Below are 21,291 nucleotides of genomic sequence, written 5' to 3' on the forward strand. Positions count from 1 at the left end.
TGGGTAAAGGGGCTTTGGGTGCGGGTTGGATGCGGGTACCAGATTCACAAGAAAGCGTGTTGCGGACTTGCGGTTTGGGTGTGGGTAGCAGGGCTGCGAGTCTGAAAAATTAGACCAGGCCTCTACCTCCAAAAAAGACAAAGCCTAAGTGAGGTAAGAAAATGTATTGTAAATTCAGTCACTTAAGAGGTAATGCATTTCACGGATATTTGTCCGTTTCTTTAGATCAATAAACAAAATTTCTCGTATGCCAGGAGCGTGGAGTGGCTGTAAGCCATACATTCATAGATGGCCACCAGATTCGACCATAGTTAGGTCCCTGTCAGATTAAATCTTACAGGGCTCTATCTGATCTGTGGCACACATGAGGAACAGAAACATGGGGGCTACCATAGGCTGCATTATAAATTGCGGCTTTACTGTGAAATTCGGGTGCCCACAATATCCCTATGGCAGTGCCCTAAAATTATTGTAATTGTGGCGGATTGGTGACGGGGGTTGGTTAGTTAAGGCTACGCTGTGTGTGTGTGTGTGGGCGGGAGGGGGGGGGGGGGGGGGGAGGGCAGTTAAAGGATACCCGAGGTGACATGTAACATGATGAGATAGACATGTGTATGTACAGTGCCCAGCACACAAATAACTATGCTGTCTTTATTTTTTTTCTTTTTCTGCCTGAAAGAGTTAAACATCAGGTATGTAAGTGGCAGTTCCTGTGTGAGTGAGGACTGGGTCAGATTACAGCGTGGCCCTCACTGATAAGAAATGACAACTATAAAACACTTTCCAAGCAGATAATGGCTGAGAGCAGGAGAGAGATCAAAAGGATCAATAGTTCATAGATTTTAGCTCTGGTATCCTTCGATGAATGTGTCTTTGAGCAAAAACAATAAAACAGTAAAAAGGAAAAAAAAAGTTGATTGAAATATAACGTAAAACTGTGGAATATCTTGAAAAGTCGTTTTTAGGCGAAGGAGGATAGATATAATTGTTTATTTTATTAGTTTATTTTTTACCTCAGGTGTCCTTTAAGGTTAGGCATGTGGGGTGTTTTAACATTGGGTTGTGTTTTTTTAAGGGTTTAGTGTGGGGGGTGGATAAGGTTAGGTGTGTGGGATGTTTTGAAGGGTTAAATTGGGGGAAGGGATTAAGGTTAGGCATCAGTAAGGGAGGGGTTTGCGTGAGCATAGGGTTAGGTTACAGTGGATCCGAGATAAACTTTTACTCATTGCATAATTGTGTTCCTTTCATATAGTTTATAGGGCATTCCTCAAGCCAAATACTTTTTTTGTTTTGTTTTAATACTCTAATTCCCTATAAACTAAACAAGCCTCGCCCACAGCTCCAGAGAGCCTTGGCACTCTCAGCCTTAGTAGCAAGGGCTTATGGGAGCTCAGTCTGAGCAGGAGGAAGAGGAGGTTACAGAGGCAGAGAGGAGGAGGGAGGAGGAGAGCGGAGTGAATTTGTCACAGGCTGAGGGGTGGAGATACAGATCAGCTTGCCTGTGTGCAATGTGACAAACAGAACATGGCTGGCCTCATGGTATCACAGGAATAAATAATCATAAACTGTTAAAGCTGTTTGCAGCTAAATTTGCTGAGTAAACAATCTAAACTTTAGATAAGATATATAGACAAGTTACTTGTTAAAGTTAGTTTTTCATCTCGGATCCGCTTTAAGTTGTAGTAAAAGATTGGTATTATTTACTGATATGTTACTATGGTAACTTACACTTAAAACATCTGCTTCCTATAGAGCTGAAATTTGGCACCCAAATTTCCTTGTGCCCCCTTTTCAATGCATGCGCTGCAGGTAGCCAAAGAGGGTATATAATAAATTAATGTAAACACAGAGATCCAGAAATTGCTAAGACAAGATAAGACAAATAATATTGTGCTTTCCTCCCGGCAGACTCCTGCACAAGCGCTTGAGCTGCAGCCACTAGGGCATGCTCTATAGGCAGCAGCAGTGTTAGAGAGACTTGCCCAAGGACTCCTTGCTGAATAGGTGCTGGCTTAACAATAAGAGCCGAGATTCAAATCCTGTGTCAGAGACATAGAAAATGCAGATCAAGTCTGTGCCTGACCCCTCGCAGCCTGAATGGTAGGATGATTTCATCCAAGCAGTGGTACCACCACCCACAGAGCCTGACATTCTCCTCTGTACAGGAATGCTTGTGCACGCTTTGAATCTGTTTATGCTAGATTTAGATTTGCTCCTGCAAAAGTACTATAAATGAATTATTTACACAGTCTTGTTAAAGGGGCACTGTACAAAACATAGTAGAATGCAGTAAATTGTTCAGGATACCCACTTATATGGTAATTATTGGCTTCAGCATCCAAAACACTTCCTATATGTATACTTTGCTGTATATTGTATGTACCCCGCCATCCCTGTGATGTGATTAGCGATGTGTCCTTTTTCCAAGAGAATTCTGGCACACCAGGGCCCATATGCAATTCACTTTTTCTCCTGAGTTTTCTCCTAGGAGAAACTTTTTCATTTTCTGTTTTAAAGCGGATCCGAGATGAAAAACTAACTATAACAAGTAACTTGTCTATATATCTTATCTAAAGTTTACATAGTTTACACAGCAAACCTGGCTGCAAACAGCTTTAATAGAATATGATTATTTCTTCCTGTGATACAATGACAGCAGCCATGTTGTTTGTAAACATTACACACAGGCAGGCTTATCTGTATCTTGAGCACTCAGCCTGTGAAAAAAACCTAATCCCCCTCCTCCCTCCTCCTCTGAAATCAATGGCTAGTAACACCTCCTCCTCCTGCCCAGACTGAGCTCCCATGAGCCCTTGCTACCGCCAAGGCTCTCTGAAAACCTGTGGGTGTGGTTTATTTAGTTTATAGGGAATTAGAGTATTAAAACAAAAACAAAAAAGTATTTGGCTTGAGGAATGCCCTATAAACAATAGGAAAGGAACACAATTATGCAATGAGTAAAAGTTCACCTCGGATCCACTTTAAGTACCTTTTTAGCACTTTGCAATTAAAAATGTACCAAAAAGTAGGTGAAAAGGGTACTATCAAAATTATTTTTAGTATTTTATTGCTTGCTGGTGGTTTCAACAAGCATATTATTGACAAGTTGTGAAAATATCACCTTGGAGAAAAGTAATGAGAAAAAGTGAATTAATATGGGCCCCGGTGTTTTTTTTTCTATGAAGCTCAAAATACACAACACAGCCATTCCTCAGCAATTCACCTTACATAGTTACATAGTTATTTGGGTTGAAAAAAGACATATGTCCATCGAGTTCAACCAGAATCCTTGCCAACACTGTTATAAATTTCTGAATGCAAATCAACGCGAGGAAAGAATTTACAATGGACAAACCCTGACTAAATGATTTATACATGGATGTTGTAAAAAAATAAGCAATTGTATTAATTACGTTAAAGCGGAATTGGCAGCCATAAAATCAAATTCCATTTACCCACTGTGTTGTGTTTATTATGCAGCCTGCAACCTGACCCTGCATTGCAATATAATCATAAATGTAATAAATGTTATCTCAGTCAGCCTGGCTCCTTTCTGGCACATTGCTGGGGAGAGGGAAGCTTGTAATCTCTCCTCCCACATTCCTGCTTCTAACTGATTGGCAGAGGGCAGTTTAGTGTGACATGAGGCTGAGAAGGGGAAAACACCTCAAACCCTCTGCAGAAGCTGCTGAAATATAATCTATGCTGATCTCACATGTGTTTACAAAGCCATGTAGGCATGACAGTGCAGTTTCTAGGAGGGGAAAAAAAAGAGTAAGAGAGGAAATGACATCAGAATTGGCTTCAGTCAGAGGCAGTAAAGATGTAAAATGCCTGAAACCGGATTCTCTTAATTTACTATGTATATCAAATCCAGCGACATTAAAACGTGAACAGTACAATACATATGCAATGTAAGTAGAACAAGTATTTATCTACATATATATGTTTTTTTTTCTGGGATAGTATGGGTGACCCTGCTGCTTTAAAGAGGAACTTCAGCCAAAACAAACATACTGTCATTAAGTTACATTAGTTATGTTAATTAAAATAGATAGGTAATATAATCTCTTACCCACACTGTTTTAAAAGAACAGGCAAATTTTTGATTTCATGATGGCAGACATCTTTTTCATGGGGCAGCCATCTTTTTGGTTGAAAGGAGGTGACAGGGAGCATAAGACACAGTTCCAACTCTCCTGTGTCCGGAGTACCTCTCCCAGTTGCTAGGCAACGTGAATAACAACATAGGAAATCCCACAGCATCAGGGAAAGAAAGCCTGGGCTTTTTTTCTTTGATGGGTGGAGCTTAGCTAAAAATGCAGCTAAAAATGATGCTTTGGTAAGAAAAACAAAGTTCTGATGCTGTGAAACTGTTAAAGAAACACCAAACCTTTTCAGTTCTGCTGAGTAGATTTTTAGTCCGGAGGTTCACTTTAAGTTCACTATAGTTCCTCTTTAATAAATCAGTCATTTTTATAGTTAATGAATTTATGAAACCATACACATAATCAATTAACACCAACGCAAGTATTCCTGCACCCATGAGAAAACCAACACAGGTACTCCCTGCATCCAGCAGGAAATCCATTTGGTGTACAAATACCACATAGGTATGTTTTATAGGTTATATACAAACTTGCACTCAGACCTAACCACAGCTATTGTCACCACGTGACTCCGATGACAACAGAACATTACTTTGACCAAAACTCCTGCTGATTTGGAATGCATAAGCTAGGGCCCCATTATGATCCCGAGAAGCAAATCTTCACCGAGCAATGATCCGGGTCTCTCGTTAACTTTGATCAAAAACACAAACCCTTTTAGCCATTGAATAAAACAGTAATCCGCGGCAAGATAATTTCTCTTCCAGCAAAATGCATGTCCGTACTTCAGTGCGTTTCAAGGGCACACGGGTTACATCAGTCACAGCCACCTTACAATATATTTGGGAAACTCGAGCAGATTTTATTTCATAGCCTACTTTGTATGCGTATGCACATATGAATTAAGACAAGGACATGCAAGATATATAGCAACCATTTTCACAGCCTCATATGCTAAAACTAAGAAAAATATCAATCTGCCTTTCAGTCTCAGACCTGCATTAGGTAGAACAGTGAAAGGTACCAACTTACAAAACTACCTCGAAAAAATACTCAGGAAGGCAAAATATGTTTGTAAAAAGCGAAAAGGTTTTCTTTTTCATACTCCTATTTGTCTCTTTTGTGCACAGATGATATCAGGATAGGAAATGATTCAGAATTAAAAATTACAGGAAGAAACCTTCCTTCTAATGAAGTCCGGTATATGCTTATGCTCAATAATTTTAAATACAAAATAAAAAGAAAAAATAATTAAAAAATAGAACCTTAGCTGACCCCATTGCATTAGCGATTAAAGTTGGTAATTGTAATCTGTTAAGATTGTGATAAAGTTCACGTACATTTTCACAATTATGGCCATACGTAATTTTGATTTGTACATTGAATTGATCTCGTATAGTCCGTTTTGAAATTTCGCGTAATTTTTGCCTAATTTTGTGCCGACTTTAGCGGTAAATCGCAAAGCACATGCTATCATCACCTAATTGTGGGAACAAGTCAAAGAATTTTTCAAAAATTGATTTTAAAAATGCAAAGGAAAAATAGTTTTTAAACTCAGAAAAATTACAGTTTAAAAACCATTTTTCCTTTGTATTTTCAAAATCGATTTTCTAAACCACAAGGTCTTACATCGCAATTTTGGTGACAATAGCATGCATGTGAACTTTGCTAATAACCACTAAAGTTGGCGCAAAATTACGCTAAATTGTGAAATTACAGTTCCTGATTATGTTTACAAATTAAATTAATCACGATTTTCCCCAAAATGTTGCATTATAATTATGCTGTGGAATTACAACTTTGCAAAATGTGTGCTCATCACTAAGGAAAAGCAGCAATTCTTATCTATTCTGATAAATATAAAAACAATACCTCTGAGCACAAGCTTTCTCCTAGGAGATAATTTTTCATCTTTTATTTAAAGAGACACTGTAACATCAAAAAGTTCCCCTGGGGGGTACTCACCTCGGGGGGGGGGGGGGGGGGGCCTCAGGGTCTCAATGAGGCTTCCCACACCGTCCTCTGTCCCACGGGGGTCTCGCTGCAGCCCTCCGAACAGCGGCCCGACAAATCCATCAGCTTGTTCAATATTTACCTTTCCAGGCTCCAGCGGGGGCGCTATTGCGGCTTTCGGCTCCGAAGTAGACGGAAATATCCGATCTCAGTCGGGTCTGCTCTACTGCGCAGGCGCAGGAGACTTGCGCCTGCGCAGTAGAGCAGACCCAACGCCGATCGGGTACTTCCGCCTATTTCGGAGCCGAGAGCTGCCACAGCGCCTGCGCAGGAGCCGGAAAGGTAAATATTTACATCACCGCTGTTTGGAGGGCTGCAGCGAGACCCCCGAGGGACGGAGGACAGCGTGGGGAGCCTCATTGGGACCCTGAGGCTTCCCCCTCCCGAGGTGAGTACCCCCCACGGGAACTTTTTGATTTACAGGTTTTCTTTAAAATAACTTTTCAGCACTCTGCAATTGAAAAAGTACCAAAAAGTAGGAGAAAAGTGCTGTCAAAATTATTATATTTTATTGCTTGCTGCTGCTTTTATTGATAAGATTTAAAAATATCTCCTAGGAGAAAACTTAAGAGAAAAAAGTGAATTGGATAGGGCCCACAGAGAGGAGGCGGCACACAAAGGAATGTTCAGGATGCAAGACTATTGGACAAGAATAATGTCCCAAATACAGTAGAGATGTAGACACCTGTAGTGGTTGAGTCCTTGAAAACTTTATTGGTCCATGGTAGACAAACCAACAATTGTTTTGAGGCTTTGCAAGGTCCCCTTTGTTAAGGTAATTGCACTACAGAGATTCTTTCTATCCTATACACAGCCTGACTTATATTTCATAACCAAATGCCGCTTCCTCGGAGGACAACAATGAGTGTTGTAAGGAAATAAACAAATTATTTTGATGGATTCATTATATAAGAATGTCCTACACAGTGGTTGTGATTCAAGTATAAATAATATTTCCAATTAAAGCAAGATGGGAAGTAAGCTGAAAAAAAAGTAAGATACTTACCTATGAAGAGTGAAGCCTCTGGTTCCAATAGAGCTTTCCCTGTCCTCTCTCCGTGGATTTGGTCCAGTGTCATGCCCTGTTGAAATTGCACACCTTCAGGAGTCCCTGGAGGGCTACGCATGCGTACACTTTTGTGTGTGCAGTATGCAGCCAGTCCAGGGGCGTATCTGGGTAATATAGAGCCTATGGCAAACGCTAAAATTGTGCCCCCCTCCCCCCATCAACCCCCCACCCCCTTCCATCTGAAAACAGCATCCTTTCTAGCGTACATGTGTTATGGTTGCCTTTTTTTTGGCCCGGGATATTGCTGAAGTTACTTGATTGGAAATATCTCTTCTTATTCCATCTCTGTCCTCTTTTCTAACACTAAGTCAAGTGCACCCTACATATATAAATTAACTAGCCATGTTCCCCAAATAACAAAATTAATCTGATCTGAAATCTGAAACACAGGGGCAGGAAAGGCACCCATGGTGCTGTGGCGCCCATGGTAGAAGCCATGCCTGCACCCCTCTAGATACGCCCCTGGCAGCCACCCATCTTCAGAACTACTCAGGGATATGAATGCTTCCAATGACTCCTGAGGACTCCAGAAGAAGGATCCAGAACCTTTCCTCTCCATAGGTAAGTATCTATTTTATTTTATTTTTTTAAGCTGGCTTCAGTAGTACTTTAATCCTTGCAATATTTATAACTGATCTGAAGGCGTAGCTGGTTTGTTTATGTTTAAATTAAAATGGTGTTTCATTAAGTGTTTTTTTTTTAATTATTATTATTTACACAGGAAAAAGGTTGTCTGCTCTCTTTGACATAAACATATAGTGAAATGTAAATAGCACAACTTTCTTTGCTTATTCTTTTTGACTCCGAAGTTGTTTTGACGTGCGTTTGTGACTGATGCATTATTAACGACAAATGTTAAGCGTCTTGCAAATGGATTTTGTCACACTTATGTCCTCAGAGATGCTGACATAAAAGAACAAGCTCAGTATCCATTTTCTTTCTGCCCATTGCTTATTGCTACACAATGTAAGACTTGCTGCTAAATTCCTTACATTTCATTCTGCTAAACAAAATAAATCTTCATTTTAGCGCACATTAAATTTTAACAGCTGTTTATGAAAAGATTCACAGAAAAAAAAATGTTATGCAGTGACCAGAAACTGGAAGGGGATGCATGATTTTTTTTCCCCTCCTTTATTTTATGTATATAAAAAAATAGGACCAAAGGACACATTGTTCAGTTATTTTACTTTTATATTTTTAACTAAAAGTGAATATAAAAAGTTTAGATAAAAATATTATACTCAAGGCCAGATTTCTGGAAAGGCTACGAAGGCTTGGGCCTTGGGTGGCGGCAGTCCAAGGAGGTACCTGGATGGGAAATAGGGGTTGCTACATGTGAAAGAGAAGGCTGCAAATGAGAGCAACACATGAAAAAGTGAAGAGGATGCCCAAGGCAGCTGCACATAAAAGAAAGGGACTACTGTACATGAAAGAGGGGGCTACACATGCGTACGTTAAAAAAGGGCGCCGGGAAAAAAGGGCGCAGGGTTTTAAAAGATAATCATGAATAACGTTTAAAAAAAATTGTGTTATATTTCGTTTAAAAATAATGTTTTATAAAGTTATAAATCATTAAATAATGTGTATAAAATCGGCAATTTTAAAAACGTTAATCTTCCCTGTTTAAAAATTGAAATTTATAATAACGTTTTATAAAACATTAATAAGAATTTTACTAAACCTATACCTAACCCTACTCTCACACAGAACCCTCCCTGTACCTATCCCTAACCCCTAGACCCCCCTGTTGGTGCCTAACCCTAAGACCCCCCTGTTGGTGCCTAACCCTAAACCCCCCTGGTGGTGCCTAAACCTAAGACCCCCCTGTTGGTGCCTAACCCTAAGACCCCCCTGTTGGTGCCTAACCCTAAGACCCCCCTGTTGGTGCCTAACCCTAAGACCCCCCTGTTGGTGCCTAACCCTAAGACCCCCCTGTTGGTGCCTAAACCTAAGACCCCCCTGGTGGTGCCTAAACCTAAGACCCCCCCTGTGATAAGCATTAATAACGTTTTAAAAAAATATGGTGCGGTTTTTCGTTTAAAAATGAAAAAAAAAAATATTGTACGGTTTTTCGTTTAAAAGTAATGTTTTAAAAAATATTGTACTGTTTTTCGTTTAAAAATAATGTTTTAAAAATTATAAATCATTAAATAATGTGTAATCATGAGAAACAGTTATAAAACATTAAAAGTCTCCGGGCGCCGCTTTTAAAACGTTATTTTTCTCCGGCGCCCTTTTTTCCTGTTGGGCGCCGATTTAAACGATATTTATTATGGGAGTGAATGGCGGCGCCCTTTTTGTCCACCTGCCTCATGCGCCCAAATTTCCTGCTTCCGCTACACATGGAATGCGAGGAGTGCTGCTGCCCATGCAACGGAAGCCCCAAAATACTTGGCCCTAGGGGCATAAAAAGTATAAATTCGGCCTTGATTATACTTACGCTATGTCTATAAAATTATGTTAAATAAAAAATTCCAGGAGTCCCACATTCATATTTTGGTTTTAAAGAGGAACCTTAATGACATATAGTAGAATGTTATACATTTCAGAATACTTTTTAACGAAGTAGGTGATTTCATCGGCCATTCGGCACCTGCGCTGCGCTGGATTTTGGCGCTGCCATAGGCTGTAACGTTAATTATGGCTACTGCAGCGCTCATTGTGTAATTTGGGTGCCGATCAATGTTGCTTGTGAATTTTGGTCAAAGTCCTTTTTTGCATCGAAAATACAATTTTCAAATTTCGAGAAAATATTGAAGCAAAAACTTGCATGGGAGTAGGAGTCCACAGAGGTGGCCCAGATCTTGGACTGCAGAGGCAAGACAGCACTGGTACGAAACACACTTTCCCAACAGTCATAGAGTTTAACCCATCAAGTAAGTGTGCAGAGCATAAAACCACAAGGACAAGCATCTTTAGATTGTATGCCTCTGGCAGGGCCCTCCTCCCTAATGTATCCAGCTTGATTATACAATCTTACTCACAACCACCCCTCTTGTAGACTCGAACAGTCTCTATTTTGACCTATGACACTGTATTGTTATCAAATCATTTGCATGATCTTGTTTTGTTGCGAGTTTCTGTATGTTCTACCTGTATGTTAACCCATTTATCTATTGTGCAGCGCTGTGTAATATGTTGGCGCTTTATAAATACAATAAATAATAATAATAATCTGGGAGAGGATCAACACGTAGAATGTTTCAGGCTAGATATCCCTAAAGCTTAGCTCAACCATTAATTAAGGTGTCCATAGAGAGACCTCCTCTGTGGTCTATTCAGAGTCTTCACACCCTTTCAAAATGATGCATGGAGTCATTGACCCTAGCATTGATTCATACATAGGTCGATATCTTGTCAAAGGCATATTTTTGTTGTTGATTATCCTGATGTAAGCATCAGAAACACTTCTTATTTCTGTATATTGCTGTATGTACGTAACCCTGCCACTCAAAGAAAGAATATTTTATTTACGCTAGGATAGGTGGGGTATACAGTGAAAAGGGGGAGGAATTAATAGAACATGTAGTGGAACTACTGGGGAGAACCGTCACTACAGCTGTGGGGAGTGTGTGTGTGGCCAAGGGGGGTTGGGGGCAAGTCCAGGGCTATCAGAGGCTCCAAATATTCCCCCATCTATCTTTCCTCAATACAGGAGCCAACCTTCCATAGCAGGTTTTGCTGGGTCGAAATAATCATGGTGGCCCCCCAAAAAATGGGTCCCAAACAGAGAAGGTCACCATGGTGGGGGAGGAAGTGTGAATGTTAGGAAAATTGTGAAAATAGTGTTTTACATGAGGAGAAAGTTATGGCTAGTTTTGTTTTTAGATGACCACCCCTAGGCTGCTCTCTGACAGTTCTACTGCTGAGCTGTCCCTGTCAAAGAACATGAACATGACCCGTGCCAACTTACCATTGGGGTGCACTGGCTCAGACCAAGTGATATTGAAGGAGTCTGGGGATAATGATTGAACGATTATGGTCTGAACACCTTCAGGTATACTTTCTTCTGTAGAAGCCTCAGTGACATTGCTTGCTGTACAGCCTCCTCTAGAACAAGCCTGTCAACAGAATACAAAAAAGAGACACTCAACTAACTCAGTCATTAAAACTTTTTTGAATATACACACAAATCATTACATACCCGACAAGAATATGTATTTGCCGGTAATGAAGGTTTGGATAGTGTTGTGAGATCCGGGACAGGAAGTACCATAAGGGCAACCTAGGCAATTGCCCGAGGACCCTAAGAAGTATGCAGGTCCCTCCAGGTCACCCTCCAACTTAACTTTGGTCCCCGCAGAGTCTTCAGCAGATTAGCCCATCACCTACCAATCCATGGCTCCTTCCGCTCCCTGTCTTCAACCTTGCACAGGCCTCTCTCCTCATTGACCACAATACATGTTATTCTGTGATAACATTTGCCAGGTCACAGGGAAGATGTGGCCAGTGGTGGATTAAGATGGAGAGCGCATGGAGCAATGGACTGACAGAGGAGGGTGCCCACAGGGACAGGTGAGATGCTACTTTTCCCGAAGACTCTATGGGGCCCCAGGGACCATTGTTAAGTTAGGGGTGTGTGACCTAGGAGGTCCCAGCAACTGACTTATGGCCCTGGTAGGAGGGGGGATTTGGCATCAAAAGTGGCTCAGTTTTGTGTGTGTGTGTGTGTGGGGGGGGGGGGGCAGGGGGGTTGTCAGAGGGGCTCGCAGGCTAATTTTGCCTGGGGACCACATTGTAAGTAAAATTTCACAATTTGTGACAGAATCTGCAGTGCATGATTGCTTATTTGCCAGCATAGCATCACTTGGAATGGGCCAACATGTAGCCCTGTCAATAGCAACTGAATACCAGGGGCATTTCAGCCAAGGATTGAGCAGCCCTTCCTTTCATTGCTATTAGTACTATACAAGCAATAGATGTTCATGCAGGCAATATCCCAATGGTGATCATCAGGAGGCATAGACCTTCTACCATCTTCAGCATCTACCAATCATTTAGTTCATATTTCTAAAACATGTTTTCCAGGCCCACAAACAGCTAATTTCGTACTGGAATCCAAAGAGGCTGTTAAAAGGAACATATTTGACATTTTCAGCATATTTTTTTTATTTATTGAGTGTGTTTTAATAAAATGCATGTTGCTTTTAATGCTTTCATTGAAAATATGATTATTAAAGGCATAGCTCCCAACTGTCCCTTTTTCGGAGGGACAGTCCCTCTTTGGGAACCAAATCCCTCTGTCCCACATTCTTGGTATGTCCCAGGGTGATCACCACACACCAATCATGAACGATATTGGGCATACCAAAATCATATTCAAGTCATTTTTTATTTCATCAAAAATAGGTGCAGACACAAAACTCCATGTGATAAAGTTCAATTCAATTTCAACAATCGTTCCACATAATTTAATAGCGCTATGGCACCAGTCAGTTTCATGCTCCTGTGAGCCCTTTCTCAGGCATTAGCATTTAGTTTTTTAGATAAGTTGAGAACAATGAATGATCCTTTATTAGTGATGACAAAACAGCAGATATCGACCGTTTGTCAGCTTGCCTTAGCGGCGAACAGTACACGTCGTCCGCACCCGCCCTATACTTTCCCATAGGATTCTCTATGGTGCCCTTTTACATGTACGCCAGGATAGTTGATGATGGGATCAGCGACTGTTAAGCTAGTGAAGGAGGTTAACACCAAAAAACACAGCTGAAAATGTTGTCACAAAGCCAATATTATAGTATGGGAAAGCACAGATTAGCAATATCCTGACTATCTTTTGACGATTCTGACACTGAACCCAATAAGTAATGCAAGTAAACATAACACTGCTATTAGATGGCGAAAGTTTGCAACTGTTGCCTGGGTCTTTTGAGATTGTAGTAAGGATTGTTAAAACATGAATAAAATTGCAGTTGTGCAACTGCATTAGTGTACGCGCACCACCTGCAATGAGAATGTTTTTGAATACATGCAAAACTGCCTGAACGTTATATAGATCTTTTATACTGCCGGCAGGGCTGGGTTTACCATAAGGCACTATAGGCTCGTGCCTACAGGCGCCCGCCTGATGATGGAATGGCAGCTCACATCCCTCAAGTGCCTCCCTCCTTCTCTATGTAGAGTCCTAAGTGGAGCATAAAGGAACGGTTACTCACCCAGCTCTCGGCATTCCACTAATGAGATCTCCCTTCAGTCATGGAAAACTCTAGCTACCAAATACCTGGGGGAAACTCTGGCTACTTAGCATCCTGGGCGATAATCCCGAGCAGAGCTTGGGGTATGTCGCCCAGGAGGATTTCTCAGGCCCTGGTGGGCCGATTTGCATAATTTTTTTTTTGTTACACGCAGCTAGCACTTTGCAAGCTGCGTATAACTTCCGCTCGCCGCCGATCCGCCGCTACCCGCCGTGCCACGCAGCCCCCTCCCCCTGGCAAGCCTGGCCAATCAGTGCCAGGCAGCGCTGAGGGGTGGATCGGGACTCCCTCTGACGTCACGTCGTCGGTGACGTCATCGTGAGCGTCGCCATGGCGACGGGGGAAGCCTAGCAGGAGATCCCGTTCAGAACGGGATCTCCTGCTTGCGCTGATCGCCGGAGGCGATCGGAGGGGGTGGGGGGATGCCGCTGCCCAGCGGCTATCATGTAGCTAGCGCTAGGCTAGCTACATGATTTAAAAAAAAAACAAAGAAGTGCTATGCCCCCTCCTGGGCGATGCAATTGTATCGCCCAGAGGGTTGATATTAGGTAGCCAGTATTAAGAGACACTAGTGGCTACCTTTGCCGGGCAGGGAAAGTAATGGAAAAGTGACAACGGGGCCAGCCAGCACATTTGCCGTGCAGTTCGGTATGGGTTTATAAGTTAGTGGAGGGTGCAAGAGCATCTGTGCCTATAGGCTCCTGTGATGTAAATCCGGGCCTGCCTGCAGGTGAGGCCAGTAGCTACAATTGCACAGCCACTGTTTTGATATCTACCTACCGTAGTGGTCTTCACAATAATCTGATAAGAGGTTGGAAACTTTTGATAACAGATAACTTTTAAAAGCATCTACTCCTGTTTGCTTCATTACAGCAGCTCTTTACTGATCCCCAACCTTAGTAAATAATACTGTCTTTAAATCTATGGCTTTTTCCTGCCTGTTCGTCCCCCTCTGGAAGTTGCTTAGCGGAATCAAGACATCACCATGATCTCTAAATGACCCCGCCGCATTTAAATTAATGAATGTTTCGCGAGGAGCCATCCAACATATTTTTAGACCCAGACATAAGGTAAAATGCGAGATTGATTCCTATTAAACGCTACCTTTGCAATCTCCAGATTAGGCACAAAGGATATGCAGATTGTCTTGCGCGCTGTATTGAATACATTTTTTATTTCGCCTAATTTTTAATTGCTTGTTTTTTTATTATTTTACTTTTTTTTTCTACAATGTTCAAGTGATAAGGGGGGGATATATTTAGACCCTCCATGTGCATACAGAGCGGGGATAAATGTATGCATGCTATCCGCATCAATGTAAATTTATTCATAAATCATAATCAAGGATGGAATATTTCTTATAGTGTTCATCAAAACAAATGCCCTGATATAGAATTCCAAGTTAAAGTCTGCAAAAACTAGGTAAAGTTTGCTGTATCTCAGAAATCATTGTTCCAAAAATCAGATAAATAATAATCGCATATATATATATATATATATATATATATATATATATATATATATATATATATACACATATACACACACAGTATTTCATATATACACGTGTGTGTTTTAATATATATATATATATATTATAAAAGAAGATATACTGTATGTATATATATATATATATATATATATATATATATATATATATATATATATATACACATATACATATATATACACATATACATATATACATATACATATATATATATATATAATATACACAATGGGTTGCAAAAGTATTCGGCGCCCTTGAAGTTTTCCACATTTTGTCACATTACTGCCACAAACATGCATCAATTTTATTGGAATTCCACGTGAAAGACCAATACAAAGTGGTGTACATGTGAGAAGTGGAATTAAGGCCAACTTTGTACAGTGCATGACTAATAGTTGGACAGAGTCTCCCACCTGAGCTGTAGATCTCTGCAGCTCGTCCAGAGTCACCATGGGCCTCTTGACTGCATTTCTGATCAGCGCTCTCCTTGTTTGGCCTGTGAGTTTAGGTGGATGGCCTTGTCTTGGTAGGTTTACAGTTGTGCCATACTCCTTCCATTTCTGAATGATCACTTGAACAGTGCTCTGTGGGATGTTCAAGGCTTTGGAAATCTTTTTGTAGCCTAAGCCTGCTTTAAATTTCTCAATAACTTGATCCCTGACCTGTCCTGTGTGTTCTTTGGACTTCACAGTGTTGTTGCTCCCAATATTCTCTTAGACAACCTCTGAGGCCGTCACAGAGCAGCTGTATTTGTACTGACATTAGATTACACACAGGTGCGCTCTATTTAGTCATTAGCACTCATCAGGCAATGTCGATAGGCAACTGACTGCACTCAGAGCAAAGGGGGCCGAATAATTATGCACACACCACTTTGAAGTTATTTATTTGTAAAAAATGTTTGGAATCATGTATGATTTTCAATCCACTTCTCCCGTGTACACCACTTTGTATTGGTCTTTCATGTGGAATTCCAATAAAATTGATTCATGTTTGTGGCAGTAATGTGACAAAATGTAGAAAACTTCAAGGGGGCCGAATACTTTTGCAACCCACTGTATATATATATATATATATTTAAAGCTTTTTGAGACCAAATGTATTTGATAAAATAAGCTTAAAGTGTACCCCAAATGACATGTGACATGATGGGATAGACGTGTATATACCCGCCATTTTCCTGGATCGCAAGATGAGTATTTAACTTAAGGGAAAGTTATAATTACCTGCAGTCTCTTCCCCCCCCAAAGCCATCCTTGAGGACTCCATATCACCCAACTTCTGGTATATGCCCCCCCCCCCCCCCCCCCCCACAAAAAAAGCCATTCTGTCACTGTTGAGATGGAGAAAATAGAATAGTGTTTTTCTTCACTTTCAGTGACAGGAGAACTGGGGCATTTTCATTTAGAGGATAGATATTCGCTTTAATAGCAATTATTTAAACATTGTGTAATTTCAGGCACAAATACCGTATATACTCGCAAGCAAGCCGACCCGCATGTAAGCCGACCCCCCCACTTTTACCCCAAAAAACAGGAAAAAATGATTGACCCTCATGTAAGCCGGGGGTAGGAAACGCTGGCCGCGTGATCCCCCCAGTATAGCTAGTATAGTGCCCAGTATAGGTAGGTAGTGCTCAGTATAGCAAGTAAAATGCCCCAGTATAGCTAGTATAGTGCTCAGTATAGCTAGTATAGTGCTCAGTATAGCTAGTATAGTGCTCAGTATAGCTAGTATAGTGCTCAGTATAGCTAGTATAGTGCTCAGTATAGCTAGTATAGTGCTCAGTATAGCTAGTGAAGTGCCCCAGTTTAGCTAGTATAGTGCTCAGTATAGTGCCCCATTATAGCTAGTATAGTACCCCATTATAGCTAGTATAGTGCCCAAAGTATAGCTAGTATAGTGCCCCCAGTATAGCTAGTATAGTGCCCCATTATAGCTAGTATAGTGCCCCCAGTATAGCTAGTATAGTGCTCAGTATAGTGCCCCATTATAGCTAGTATAGTGCCCCATTATAGCTAGTATAGTGCCCCCAGTATAGCTAGTATAGTGCCCCCAGTATAGCTAGTATAGTGCCCCATTATAGCTAGTATAGTGCCCCATTATAGCTAGTATAGTGCCCCCAGTATAGCTAGTATAGTGCCCCCAGTATAGCTAGTATAGTGCCCCATTATAGCTAGTATAGTGCCCCCAGTATAGTGCCCCATGATAGCTAGTATAGTGCCCCATATAGCTAGCATAGTGCCCCATATAGCTAGCATAGTGCCCCAGTATGGGTGGGTGGGTGGGTAGGTGCTGTCCCTCGCCGCTCCCCCCGCGGCCGCCGCTGCTATTACCTTAGGCGGCGCCGCTTCCTCTATCCCCGTCCTCCTCCGGGTGGTAACTCATTCACAGCAGCGCGCCTCTCGCTGCTGTGATGACGAGGAAACCATAGAGAGCGGCTTCCTGTAGCGCGATGCCGTTACTATGGGAACCGCTCTCTATGGTTTCCTGCGTCATCACAGCAGCGGGGGGCGCGCTGCTGTGAATGAGTTACCGGAGGAGGACGGGGATAGAGGCAGCGGCGCCGCCTAAGGTAATAGCAGCGGTGGCCGCGGGGGGAGCGGGGAGGGACAGCACCTATCTATCCACCCACCCACCCATGACTCGCAAGCAAGCCGACCCCCCAACTTTTGGCCCACTTTTGGGGGGTCAAAAATTCGGCTTGCTTGCGAGTATATACGGTAAATAAAATATTTTTTTTTAGAAAACACTCTGATGGTACCACTGACTTAATTTTTTAATTCTGACAATTGCCTAGGGCCCCACACACCTTAGTACTCAGCAAACATGAAAACAAACTTATAAGATCATTCATTGTATGTGTAGTACCAATGGTAAATAGAACATTAGTAACATAGAACAGAGTCTCACATTTTTAATGTACGCCTTTTTAAGACTGCTTTGTATACAGCAGAATTGACAGCCTGGTGTAAAATCTACTTCACTCAGCTGCAAAACAAACAGAAGTAACAACCCTTTTACACTACTATGAGTATTGTTTCCTCAACCAAATAGCATAGTGTAACGATCTGCTCAGCTGTCTGCACGGGCAGACAGCTGTTTGTCCATTCCTTAAGTCTGAGGGCTGCAGGTCTCTGGAAAAGAGACCTGTCTTTGCTTTGCAAGTTTCAGACCTGCTCTGCTGCTGAGGAATTTGCATATAATTGTCATGCAGATTGGTTGGCTGCCTCCTTTGAAGGCGTGCAGTATAAATACCATGTGCTCCCAGAATCCTTTGCTGGTCATGAAGGTTTGTTCCTGCAAACACTTCTAGAGTGTCAGCCTTGCTGTCGTTTGCTAAGATTATCGTAGAGTAATTCCTGGGGACTGCACTAGGCATTCCTTCTAGTGCAGTCAGGTTGTATTATTTGTATTGCCTTGTTCTCCCTTTCTGTCTTGATTGCCTTGTCGTCAGCGGCGGTCGACTAGGAATCGTTCTGTATTTTGTCTTAGGGGTGCTAACCAGAGCAGCGGTTGCTACTGGTAGCCCCATCTGTTTATCTGTCTGGATCGCATTCGCCCTAGTGGTAGTGGCAGTGCCTCCTTCTGTATTCTGCCTCAGGGGTGCTAACCAGAGCAGCAGTTGCTACTGGTAGCCCCATCTGTTTGTCTGTTTGGATCGCAGTCGCTCTAGCGGCAGTAGCGATGGTTCCTTCTGAACTCTGTCTGGGAGTGTAGGCCAGAGCTGCGGTTGCTGCTGGCTGCTCCTCCTCTCTGTCTTGTCTTGTACGAACGCTTGCTGTAGGCTCGGTGAGGTAACCGTTTAGCAAGCGTTCACATTCTCTATTTCGTGTTTGTGTGCCGTTGGTTAGTTAGGGTGGCACGCTTATCACTGGGTGCTTAACGCGCGGTGATTGTGCTTAAACGCGTTCGCTGTTGCGAATGAGTGCGGTGTTCGCGTTTAGTTAGCGTTTGTTATTTTCCTTATTGTTCTTGCTTGCTGTGCCTTTGCTACTCTCGTGCTCTGTCCTGCTCAGTCTTGTGTCACTTCTGGCAATCGCCTCTCTTGCGATTGCATTCCCACTTTGGTTCGGTTGTTGTGTGTTCACCATCACTGGATGTCGACTAGATTGGTGGACACACATTTATTCTGTCTCTGTGCTCTTTCTCTTTTAGGGCTATCCAGCCCTACGTTGCTTCACTCGTGCAATTCCCATCTGGTATCTGTGGCAGTACAGAGGCTGAGTCCGTCTGTACTCCACAGCTCCATCTGCCGGTGGGAATCTCCCTCTACAGGTGCATAGCACCATAGCTGGGTTATACTTAAATACACATTTGTGGAGGATTTCCGTAGTGTCGGCGCGCGTTCTGTGCGCTGACCACAAAAATAAAATCCCGCAAACGTTACACATAGTTTTGGCTTCTATTTACTTTTCAGGACATTGGGCTATATATGAGAAACTGTTCGACAAGCTTATATGCAAAGATAACATTTTTATTTTATTTTTTTAAAATTTGCTGTCTGGAAAAAAAGAAAGGGACTTCAGACAATATCTTAGTAGGACTAATATTATATGTACCTATGTTCATCTCATAATGTCACATAAGAGTTCAGGTATCCTTTAAAGGACAACTGAAGCAAGAGAGATATGGAGGCTGCCATATTTATTTCCTTTTAAGCAATACCAGTTGCCTGGCTGTGCTCATTACCCACTGCATCTAATACTTTTAGCTATAGACCCTGAAAAAGCATGCGGCAGATCAGGTGTTCCTGACATTATTGTGCGATCTGACACGATTAGCCGCATGCTTGTTTTTGGTGTAATTCAGACACTACTGCAGCCACATAGATCAGCAGGGCTGCCAGGCAACTGGTATTGATTAAAAGGAAATAAATATGGCAGCCTCCATATTCTCCTCACTTCAGTTGTCCTTCAAGTCATGGATTGTGAAGGTAACAGGTACTTTACTTGATTAGATTGTGAGCTCCTTTGAGGGACAGTTAGTGGCAAGACAATATGTATGTATATGTATATATATATATATATATATATATATATATATATATATATATATATATATATATATATATACTGTACAGCGCTGCGTAAGATGTTGCCCCTATATAAATACTAAATAATAATAATAATAATGGGGGGCGTGGCCTGGATGCAGAGCTGAGAGGACGCGTGGTGTGAGAGCTCCGCTGCCCTTGTAATTAATTATCCTATAACTTGCTGGTTATAATCCCAGATACGCACTCTACTCCAGCTAACTACTTCCATACATACCCTGGAGCAGCGCTGGCTGACTGGACTCTCCCTCCGGGCGGTAGCTGCGCAGTGCCGGACTCCGTTGATCCTGACTGGGACCAGGGCCTAGGCCCGTCTAGAATTCCTTCGGCGCGCTTCCACCCATACGCCGCACCGATGTCTCAACGCCTCAAAAACAATAAAGATAAGGATAAAGGGGAGAAACATCGTGGACAGGATGGTCCCCCGGAGACTCCTAATACCTCCAAAGGCAAAAATAAACAGGACCCAGCGCTGTCTTCCTCGGATGATATGGAAGAAACAGAGACCCCTCCGCCATATGTCGAGGCCCTGATGGAAGCCATCAAAAGCTGCCAAACTACACTCACGGCGAAACTTGACCACATGGAGGCGGGAATGGGCCTACTGAGACAGGATATGTCTAAGGTCAGAGACCGTATTACAGAACTAGAGCGGCGCACTTCAGATGCTGAGGATCGGTTGAGGGATCATGCTACCACTATCCCCAACGTGAATACCCGGCTTAAAGTGCTGGAAGACAGGTCCGAAGACGCGGAAAACCGAAACCGCAGGAACAACATCAGGATCCTGGGTCTACCGGAGGGAATCGAGGGGAAAGATGTACCCACCTATGTTGAATCCCTCCTGAAACGACTGCTCCCTGCAGACACCTTCTCTCCCTTTTTTACGATCGAAAGGGCTCATCGGATTCCGAGCAAAATGGGCCCTCCTGGGAAGCCTCCACGCGCTCTCATATTTAAAGTCTTACACTACAAAGACAGGGATGCAATCTTATCGGCAGCCAGACAGGAGGGGAATTTACAGCTGGAGAACACCCGCATAATGCTCTTTCCGGATTTCACCGCTGCTACTCAAAAGATGAGGAAATCCTTTATTAAAGCTAAAGAAAAGCTTAGGGAGAGAGGCATTCAATACGCCATGTTGTTCCCAGCTAAACTGCGAATACAACATGAAGGGGACACCCTCTTCTTTGATGCTGCAGGGGACGTTTGTACTTGGCTGGAATCTCTTCCAGCAGCGCCACAATGAACCTGGATTTCTGATCTTTATTTTTACACAACAGGAACTGTAAGTACACTGTCCATTTTTCTCTATTTTTGTTAATATAACCCAC

At 42.3% G+C, this 21,291-nt stretch overlaps 1 protein-coding gene across 7 annotated transcripts in view; it reads right to left on the minus strand.

Annotated features, from left to right (window-relative positions):
• USH2A (usherin) overlaps window positions 1–21,291 on the minus strand; it is a 1,078,291-nt gene that overhangs the window by 522,272 nt on the left and 534,728 nt on the right. For all 7 annotated transcript variants that reach the window (XM_068232882.1, XM_068232881.1, XM_068232884.1 and 4 more), the window contains one exon: window positions 11,108–11,255. In XM_068232882.1, coding sequence (XP_068088983.1) covers window positions 11,108–11,255 — 148 coding nt within the window. The remainder of the gene's footprint in view (window positions 1–11,107; window positions 11,256–21,291) is intronic.

The sequence above is a fragment of the Hyperolius riggenbachi genome, chromosome 4 (assembly GCF_040937935.1).
Source record: "Hyperolius riggenbachi isolate aHypRig1 chromosome 4, aHypRig1.pri, whole genome shotgun sequence".
NCBI lineage: Eukaryota > Metazoa > Chordata > Amphibia > Anura > Hyperoliidae > Hyperolius > Hyperolius riggenbachi.